Raw genomic sequence first — 10,280 nt, forward strand, 5'->3', positions numbered from 1 at the left:
GTTGTAGGGTGCTAATACCTTCCCTACACGTAACCGACTCCCGAACCAAGAATCTGGTTCAATTTGACCATGCCTTATCATTTTATGGATTTTCCGTAGTTTTCCAGAATAAACTATGGTGGCGACTCCAAAATCTCTTTTCAATATTTTCTTAATTCTTTTTATTGGATCGTCGTCCCGTCGCGATTCCGGTTGCGACAATGTGCATGCAGGAACACTGACCATGGAGATAGGTGATGAGAAGGTGCATTTTAATGTATTGGAAGCCATGAAGCACCCAATTGAAGATCATTCTTTGTTTTGTATTGATTTATCAAGTGATGTTGTAAACAATTTTTCTTTTTCAAATATGCCGTCCCTAATTTTGGACGAAAAAGGAAATTGTAAAACAGGTGATATTGAGGACGCAGTGTCAATAGATGATACCTTTGTGGCGTCCGAGTGTGATGTTAGGGTGGCTGAGATTACCTTAGGCAGTAAAATCCTGCCATTTATGGTACAACCACCCGTTTTGGAGTTGAAACCCTTACCATCTCATTTGAAATATGCTTATCTTGAGAGGGACAAGAAACTCCCTGTTATTATATCTGCATTGCTTACTGATGAGCAGGAAAGACAACTATTATAGGTTATCAAAGATCACAAGAAAGCAATAGGCTGGACTTTGGCAGATATTCCAGGTATTAGCCCTTCATTTTGCATGCACATAATACTTTTGGAGGAGGATGCTAAACCAGTGAGACAACCTCAAAGAAGACTGAATCCTCAACTGATGGAGGTTGTCAAGAAAGAGGTAACCAAGTTGCTACAAGCAGGTATTATATATCCCATTTCTGACAGCACTTGGGTGAGCCCTGTACATGTGGTTCCCAAGAAATCTAGAATCACAGTGGTTAAAAACGAGAAGGAGGAATTGATTCCTACTCGTATTCAGAATAGCTGGAGGGTTTGTATTGACTATAGGAGATTGAACCAAGTCACTCGAAAGGACCACTTTCCTTTGCCATTCATGGATTAGATGCTACACCGTTTGACAGGTAAGTCACATTACTGTTTTCTAGATGGATTCTCCGGGTATTTTCAAATTTGTATAGCCCCGGAGGACCAACATAAGACTACATTCACTTGTCCTTTTGGTACATATGCTTATCGGAAAATTCCATTTGGTTTATGCAATGCTCCTGGTACATTTCAGCAATGTATGCTGAGTATTTTTACAGACTTATTGGAGCATTGTATTGAGGTCTTCATGGATGATTTTAGTGTGTATGGTTCATCTTTTGATAATTGTTTGGCTAATCTTGCAAGAGTTTTGCAGAGATGTGAGGAGACTAACCTTGTTTTGAATTTTGAAAAATGTCATTTTATGGTGGAACAAGGTATAGTTTTGGGTCATGTTGTTTCTAGGAATGGTATATCTGTAGATCCTGCTAAAATTGATGTTATTTCACAATTGCCTTACCCCTCTTCTGTACGAGAGGTTCGATCTTTTCTTGGTCATGCAGGGTTTTACAGGAGGTTTATACAGGACTTTAGCAAGATAGCTAATCCCCTCTCCAACTTACTTCAGAAGGATGTACCATTTGACTTTGGAGGGAAGTGCAAAGTCACTTTTGATTCCTTGAAAAAGGCACTCACTACCACTCCCATCATCCAACCACCTGATTGGACATTGCCATTCGAGTTGATGTGTGATGTATCAAACTTTGCAGTAGGAGCGGTACTTGCACAAAGAAATGGGAAGCTACCACGTGTGATATACTATGCTTCCAGGACATTGGACACTGCACAGGCAAACTATACCACAACTGAGAAGGAATTACTAGTTGTTGTATTTGCCTTGGATAAATTTAGATCATACATACTTGGATCCAAGGTAATTGTTTATACAGATCATGTTGCATTGAAATTCCTTCTAAAGAAAGCAGATTCCAAACCAAGGTTGATCAAATGGATGATACTGCTCCAAGATTTTGACATTGAGATTCGGGACAGAATTGGAGCCCATAATCTAGTATCAGACCATCTTAGTAGGATTGAAAAAGAAGAAGATGAAATTCCTATTCAGGATGATTTTCCTAATGAAGTCTTGCTAGCATTAACTTCTGTAAAAGGTATGTATCCTGAACCTTGGTTTGCTGACATTGTTAACTATTTGGCTGTTTCAGCTATTCCTCCATCTTTCTCCAAATCTGAGAAAGCCAAACTGAAAAGTGAGGCGAAGTACTATGTTTGGGATGAACCATTCTTATGGCGCATTGGTAGTGACCAAATTGTAAGGAGGTGTGTTCCTGATATAGAGATACCTTATGTGCTTGAATTTTGTCATTCATCACCTTTTGGAGGACACTATGGCACGCAAAGGACAGGTAGGAAGGTGTTGGATTATATTGGCCTACCATCTTTAAAGATGCATGAAGGATATATGAAAATTGTGAGCAATGTCAGAGGGCAGCTAGATCCATCACTAGGAGGGAAGAGATGCCTCAACAACCCATGCTATATTGTGAGGTATTTGATATTTGGGGTATTGACTTCATGGGTCCTTTTCCTTCTTCTTCTGGGTTTTATTATATTTTGCTTGCTGTAGACTATGTTTCCAAATGGGTGGAAGCCATAGCTACAAGGACTAATGATGCTCGAGTTGTTATGAGTTTTGTCAGATCTAACATTTTCTGTAGGTTTGGAATACCACGAGCCATCGTTAGTGATCAGGGGACCCACTTTTGCAATAAGCTGTTAGAGAATATGTTGAAAAAGTATGGGGTGACGCATCACCATATCACCCTCAAACTAATGGACAAGCTGAGGTCTTTAACAGAGAGATCAAAAAGATATTGCAAAAGCTAGTGAAGCCAAACAGGAAGGATTGGGCCGCAAGATTGGATGATGCACTTTGGGCACATCGGATGGCCTACAAAGCACCAATAGGTATGTCACCTTTCAGGGTTGTATTTGGAAAAGCTTGCCATCTACCTGTGAAGATTCAACACCGAGCCTATTGGGCTATGAAGGCTTGTAACTTGGACATGGAAGGAGCAGGGAAAGAGAGAAAGCTCCAACTGCAAGAACTAGAGGAGATTAGGCTCACAGCCTATGAAAACTCCAAGTTTTACAAAGAGAAAACCAAGAAATTCCATTATCAAAAGCTTGTGACCAAAAAGGATTTCAACAAAGGTCAAAAGGTGTTATTGTACAAGTCCAGGGTAGGGCCTATGAGTGGTAAATTACGCTCCAAATGGGAAGGTCCATTCATTGTAACACAAGTGTTTCCCTATGGAGCAGTGGAAATCAAGGAAGAATCTTCTGATAGAATCTTCAAGGTTAATGGCCATCGTCTGCAGATATTTAATGAAAATCAAGACATGCTGAACAAGACGATGGATGGAGTGAATTTGACCACTCCAACATTCCTTCCACCATGAAGGAGGTAAGTTCCCTCATACTTTTTCTTTGCATTCTATATATAAGGTATACATGGAGGACAATGCATAGTTTAAGTGTGGGGGTGTGGGAAAACAATTAATTTTGTTCCCTATTTTGTTTGTTTTGAATAAATATTTGCATTGGATTTGAGAGTTTGAATCAGTAACTGGAATGATCATGAATTCAAGAGAAAAAAAAATGAGTCATGTTGATATGAGTAAAGTGCTTCTATGATTTGCTGATTGAGTTGACTTGAGAATTTCCTGATTAAATCTTTTGTGAAAGAAATTTGAACCATGTGAGTTTTGAACCTAATGTTAAGGATGGACCACCATGTGCCATACCTATTTTTCTTGTGTGAATTCCCCATGTTTTGTTGATACTCTAATGTGTGCAACTAAGGAGAATATGCATGATTTAAAATGATTGAGGCATTTTTTTGTTTTAGCTACTTGGCCAAATAAACTTGTCCTAACATTTATCCATTAGAACCCCTTTTGAGCCTTAAGCTTATCTTTCTTGTTTTCAACAAATAAAAAATAAATAAAAAATCATATGTTCCTTACCTTAGGAAAGAAGAAGGAGTAATGGATTCTGTTAGAAGTAAAGTGATGAATAAGTGTGTGGGTGACTACCTCACCCACAAAATAATAAAAAGGGTAAAAGGAAGATGAAAAGTTGGAGTAAAAAAAAAAGAAGAAGGTAAATCTTCCTTAAAAGAGCAAGAAATAGATTTATTTTTGAAGTATCATTACTCTTTCTATATCAATTTCAAAAGCTCAGAAATTCCAAGAATATTCACTACCTTTGCCTTGGCCTCAATACAACCTTTAAAAAGCCCTCATGATCAATAATTGCATGTTTTCTGAAGTATGTGAATGACAGAATCTTGTTAATATTAAGGGTGCCTACTTACATGGGTATTTTGAGTGTAAACACAAGCCAAAAACGCTTGAGAGAATTGAGAAGAAATAAATACATGTTGACTTGAGTGTTGTCTTTCATATTTGATTTTCTTGGGAATTCAAAAAGGTTAACTCATGTGTGAAGAATAAAGTGATTCCATTTGAATGTCAATGACAAAGTAATACCTAAATGATTGATCTATGTCTGGTGCTGCTCATTCTTTTGATCCAAGTGCAAATATGAAATAAAATGACTCAGAACAAAGTCTTGGAATTAATCAATTTTGCCCAGGAGTGCAAAAGGATAAGTGTGGAAGTGTGATGAGTGCATATTTATGCCCACATTTATGTTTGAATATTAAAATTTTGATGGGAAAATTGTGTTTAAATGGTTGATTTTAAGTGAATTTGTGATGATTGGAATTATTGGGTTTGGGAAATAAAGAGACGTAAAAAGTAAGTTTTAGCGCATAAATTATTCTTGGATGTTCTAATGTTTATTTGTGCCGCTGAGAATATAAGTTTTATTGGTCCAAATGGCAATTCAAGGCCCAAAATCAGGTTTTATTTGGAAAATAATGTATAGATGGGCCAAACAGACAACTTTTACCCTTGCACTTCCCAATTTCCCTATATACACCCCTCTTCTCTTAAACAAGCCCAATACTAAGCCAAACAGTAACCCTATTCTAAATACACCCCCTAAATTTCCTTACCCATACCCCTCCTAAGCCAAACTTCACCAGATCATGCCACGTGGCAATCCACCATTAACAAATTGAACCACCCAGATGATGCCACATCATTAATCCTTTCACTTACTAGTGAACCAATCAGAACACGCCACCTCAACCCTAACACATGTGCATCATCTTCTCCAAAGAGAAACCCTAATCCAAACCCTAGCCGCCACTGCCGTTCCGCCGTCATCACGCACAGCCGCCGTCGTACAGCAACCACCGTCAACGTCCGCCGCTGCTGCAACCTCCACGACCACCGTTCATCTCCTCCTTTCTCTCCGGCGCATCAACGGACCACCATTCCCGCCACCACAGCGCCTCAACCTTCACCGTGATGTGCCGCTGCAAGCCTCTGTCACCATCGGAACCTTCAACGCACACCGCCATCTTCCTCGCTCTACCAGAATCGCGAGTTCTTCCACACACAACCATCACCATCCAAAGCCACCGTTAGATTCGTAAGTTCCTCCTCCATTCGCGACGCCTTTCGCATCTTCGTCTCCACAGAAATCGCAGCAAAGCTTCTCCTTTCTCGCCGGACAGCCACCACCAATCACTCTCACACCATTAAGACCAGACGCGAGTTCTCCATGACCACCGCGACACCCACGCTTTTCGCGACCTTCTTCCACGGCCACCGTCATCTTCCTCGCGGGTTTGCTAATCTCGAACAATCCATCATCTTCACTACAGCACCACCGCAAAACCCAAAAAACCAGTAAAATGCCGCAAGCTTCTCGAAACCTAATCACGCCTCCATTAATGCCAATCTCCATCCACCATTACCGTAGCACCATGGAACCTGCATCAAAGCCAGACATGCAAGAAAAGAAACAAAACAATCCAGCAGGCCGAAGCCTCCATGGTCTCGCGTAGAGAAGAATGGGTTCTCTCTTTCACGGCAGCGGCAAGCCCTTTCCCCAATTTGCAAAACCCTAATTTTGGGTGGGAAAAGGCTGACACGTGGCAAGCTCTCATTGGTCGCGTCCTTCCTCAGTCAAAGCTGGTCAACACTGCTTAAGTCTGGTTAAAGCTGGTCAACAGGGGTTCTAGTGCAATTTTGGAGAATTCAGTTGGGGCTAAAGCGCAGATAGAGAAAATTTCAGGGCATTTGTGCAATTTTGGAAAGTCAGAAAAGATAAAAAATAAAAATTCAGTTGTTGAATTAATTTAATTTGGTAATATCAACAGAAAATATCTTCCAAATAATGTTATAATTGTTTAAATCTTTTAGTTATTTGGAAGATATAAGATAAAAGATTCTATCAACTGAATATTCAGAGTCCAAGCCCAATCAAGCCTATTTAAAGAGACCCAGGGGACTTCACTTGGGCCATTCATTCTCTCATACTCCTCTCACTTTTCTTTCATCTTGTATTCAACTCCATTCATGGAGAGCTAAGCATCTAGGGCTATTCTGCTGTAATTCCATTATGGATTCTGAGGTTAGATTGAGTTAATGCAATTGTTTACTTTGGTTATTGATTTAAGTTGTTCTCTCTCTATGTCTTTCATCTCTCTATCTTGTTAAAAGCAAAGATTTTTGCATCATAATGTGTTTGAATCTACATGCATATTAATTATATGAGTTCTAGGGTTTCTAGGTTTAAATTGAGAATCTACTTTGATTTAATTTAGGAACTTTCATATGATTAAATGGTTTTTACTATCAATTGAGAATGTACTTTGATTGGTAGTAATAATTTCAACTATAATCAATTGAGAATTTACTTTGATTGATTAACTTTTAACTTGGTTAGGAGATTTAAGAATAGACATGATTAAACACAATAGAATTTGATTGAGAATTTACTTTGGTTGAATTTATTGTGAATAATCTAGAAAGGTTTTGCATTTGATTGAGAATTTACTTTGGTTAAATGCATGATGGCCGTCAAATTAGTTGAGAATGTACTTTAATTAATTTGAAACTTAAACAATAATCAATTGAACAATTATCCGTGAATAACCGATGATGAATCTATCTTGGAAAAGCAGTGGAATTAACCTATTTAATCATAACTGTTTTAAGTTTCTTATTTGTTCTTTAAACCTTCTCCAAACGTCATTTTTATTCATAAGCATTGCATAACATAGCATTCATAAGAGTCAGATATTCAAAAGCAATTTCGTGTTCATTGGGAGACGACTCAGGGTTACTTCAACCATGTCTACTTTCTTGAATACTACTTGGCAATACTGAAGTTGCCTTGAAAAGTAGTATTAATTTGATAGCTTCAACGACGGCTTATCAATATCTGAGTTATTTTTCAACAAATACTTCCTCCTTCAAGACTTCACTTAGAAATGCAAATTTCACTTCCATCTACAACATAGGTCATTCATGTTGAACTGCAAGGGAAATCAATAATCGAATTGTTTCCATCCTCGCTACTGGGGAAACATTTCATCATAGTCTATTCCTTCCTTATGCTTGTATCCTTTCACCACAAGTCGAGCTTTATATTGCTCAACTTCTCCTTCAACATTTGTCTTCTTCTTATACATCCACTTCATGCCAATAGGTTGAGCTCTTTTAGGTAGATCGATTAATTCCCACGTGTTATTGAGTTTTATTGTATTGATATTCTCACCCATAGCCTTTTGCTACTTTTCCTCCTACACGACCTCTTCAAAGCTTAGATCTTTTGAATCTACTAAGAGACATACAATATGCACTTCTTCAATGGAGTTGTATATGTCTTGCAAACTTCGTATGCTTGGTTGTCGGGGTTCATCTTCTTCATTAAAGGTCTCGTCATTTACTATAGATGGTGATCTAAAAATTTTTGACCTCCTTGCTTCGAGTAGACTCCTCCTTCGAGTTGTTCCAGTCCCATTCATTCACTTCATCAACTTAAACATCCCAGCTTATAGTAACATTTTTCTTTATTAGGTCAAACAATTTGTATGGCTTAGATTTTTCATCATACCACGTTTTTCTTGCTTCTATCTTCAAGCTTTGTTCTTTGTTGAGTTGGAACATGACCATAAGCTATATTACCAAACACCTTAAGATGAGACACACTGCACTTGCTCTCACTCCAAACTTCTTATGGTATCTTCTCGTTCAACTTTGAAAGAGGACACCTGTTTTGCACATAGATATAGCTCATTGTTCTACTTCAGCCAAAAACTCCTTAGGCATGCTCTTGCTTTTCAACATTGTTCAAACCATGTAGAATATTATTGATTTTTCTTCCTATCTTAGGCTTTTCTACAATATTCTAAAACTTGTATTACATTTTAATTCTTCTATCTAAGGAGCTTCTACATTCTTCTAAAATTTGCATTACACTTTAATACTCCTCCTTAATGCAAATTCGATAACTCCAAGCATTATGTGTGCAGTAGTTCAAATGTTGGCTTTGGTAACATATCTTCAATTTGATCTTCTTCCTCCATTGCCTTGACCATAGTTCTTGCTTTAAGGCTTCTTCATAACAGTTAGGCTCAATCATGACCATATTGCAAGTTTCATATATGTCTACTAAAGATCTTACTCTTCTTGGACCAGATTCAGGTGAAGAATCTTGTTGTGGAGGTGGAGAAAGTGTACCTGAATTTTCTACCTCTTCTTGAGTTTCTTCTTGAGATTGTTGCACTTGAAGTAGAATGTTGCTTTTAACAACTTTTTCTTCTTCCCAATTCCAAGAAGCATTTTCATCAAATTCAACATCTTGACTAATGACGAGCTTTTTTGTTTGTAGGTTGTAAACTCGATAGCCTTTTGATTGTGTGTTATATCCCAAAAATATTCCTCGTATAGTCTTGTCTTCAAGCTTATGCCTCTTTTGATCAGGAACATGTATGTAACAGATAGATCCAAATACTTGTAGGTGTTTAGCTGATGGCTTTCTTTCACTCCAAGCTTCAATAGGAGTCTAGTCTTGGACTGCCTTAGTTGGACATCTGCTTAGAATGTAAACTGCAGTCTAGACTACTTCAGCCCAAAAAGTGTTAGGCATACTTTTCTCTTTCAGCATTGATCTTACCATCTCCATAACTATGCAATTATTTCTCTTTGATACACCATTTTGTTATGGAGTATATGCGACTGTAAGTTGTCGCTCTATGCCTTCATCTTCACAGAATTTGTCAAACTCGCGAGATGTGTACTCCTTGCCACGATCACTTTTAAGTACTTTTACCTGTTTTCCACTTTGCTTCTCGATAAGGACCATGAATTTCTTGAATACTCCAAAAACTTATGACTTTGCCTTTAAGAAATAGACCCATGTCGTTCTAGAGAAGTCATCAATGAAGAGGATGAAATATCTGTTGTTATGATGTGAAGGTGTTCTCATCGGTCCGCAAACATCGGTATGAATCAACTCCAATAAGTCTTTTGCTCTCCATGCTTTGTCTGTCGAGAATGGTAATCAGTGTTGTTTTCCGAGGAGACATCCTTCGAATGATTCATTATTCTCTTTGAAGCATGGAAGATCTCTCATCATGTTTTTCTGATATAAAAGCTTTAAGGCATGTGTGTTGAAGTGGCCAAATCTCCTATGCCAAAGCCATGAGTCATCAACTTCTACCTTCATGGCAATATTAGTTCCAGGTTTGAAGCTTATAGGAAAGCTTCTATTTCTCTTCTCCATTTTTACTTGGCCAATTTCTATCATTTTACTGTCATATATTTTGCATGTATCTTTCTCAAAATGAAGAGAATATCCATTCTCCATCATTTGGCCAATACTTAAAAGATTTTCTTTAAGATTTGGAACTAGTAAAACATGCTTGATGAATTTCGTACCTTTCTTTGTCTCCACCATGACAGTTCCTTTGCCTCGAGACTCCATTGTGGTGTCATTTCCGACATTGACAGATTTATCAATGTCTTTGAAGATGCTTTGATCTTTCGCCATGTGATTGCTGCATCCACTATCCAAGTACCAACTTCCTTCTCTACCAGAAGATTCTTGATTGGCGTAGAATAAGAGTTTCTCTTGATTATCTTCTTCTGCAAAGTTTGCTTTATGCTTATTTTTATTACGACAATACTTTAATACGTGACCAAATTTCTTGCAATAGTGGCATTGAGGTTTTCCATGATGCCAACAATCTTTTTCCAAGTGACTTGTCTTTTTACATATGCCACATGGAGGATATTTTTCTTGACGAGTCTTAGAGAAGCTTATAGGATTTTCTTTATTTCTAGAAATTTCTTCTCTACTTTTATTTCCTTCATATTATTTATTCTGAG

At 37.9% G+C, this 10,280-nt stretch overlaps 1 protein-coding gene across 1 annotated transcript; it reads left to right on the forward strand.

The window, feature by feature from the left end:
- The first annotated feature begins 772 nt into the window (after positions 1–772).
- Positions 773–3,425, forward strand: LOC108332753 (uncharacterized). The gene is made up of 4 exons (XM_052867867.1): positions 773–946; positions 1,196–2,511; positions 2,682–2,738; positions 2,822–3,425. Exons 1-4 carry the CDS (start codon positions 773–775, stop codon positions 3,423–3,425), a joined length of 2,151 nt encoding a protein of 716 aa, XP_052723827.1.
- Positions 3,426–10,280: the final 6,855 nt, after the last annotated feature.

This window comes from Vigna angularis, chromosome 8 (genome assembly GCF_016808095.1).
Source record: "Vigna angularis cultivar LongXiaoDou No.4 chromosome 8, ASM1680809v1, whole genome shotgun sequence".
Classification (NCBI taxonomy): domain Eukaryota; kingdom Viridiplantae; phylum Streptophyta; class Magnoliopsida; order Fabales; family Fabaceae; genus Vigna; species Vigna angularis.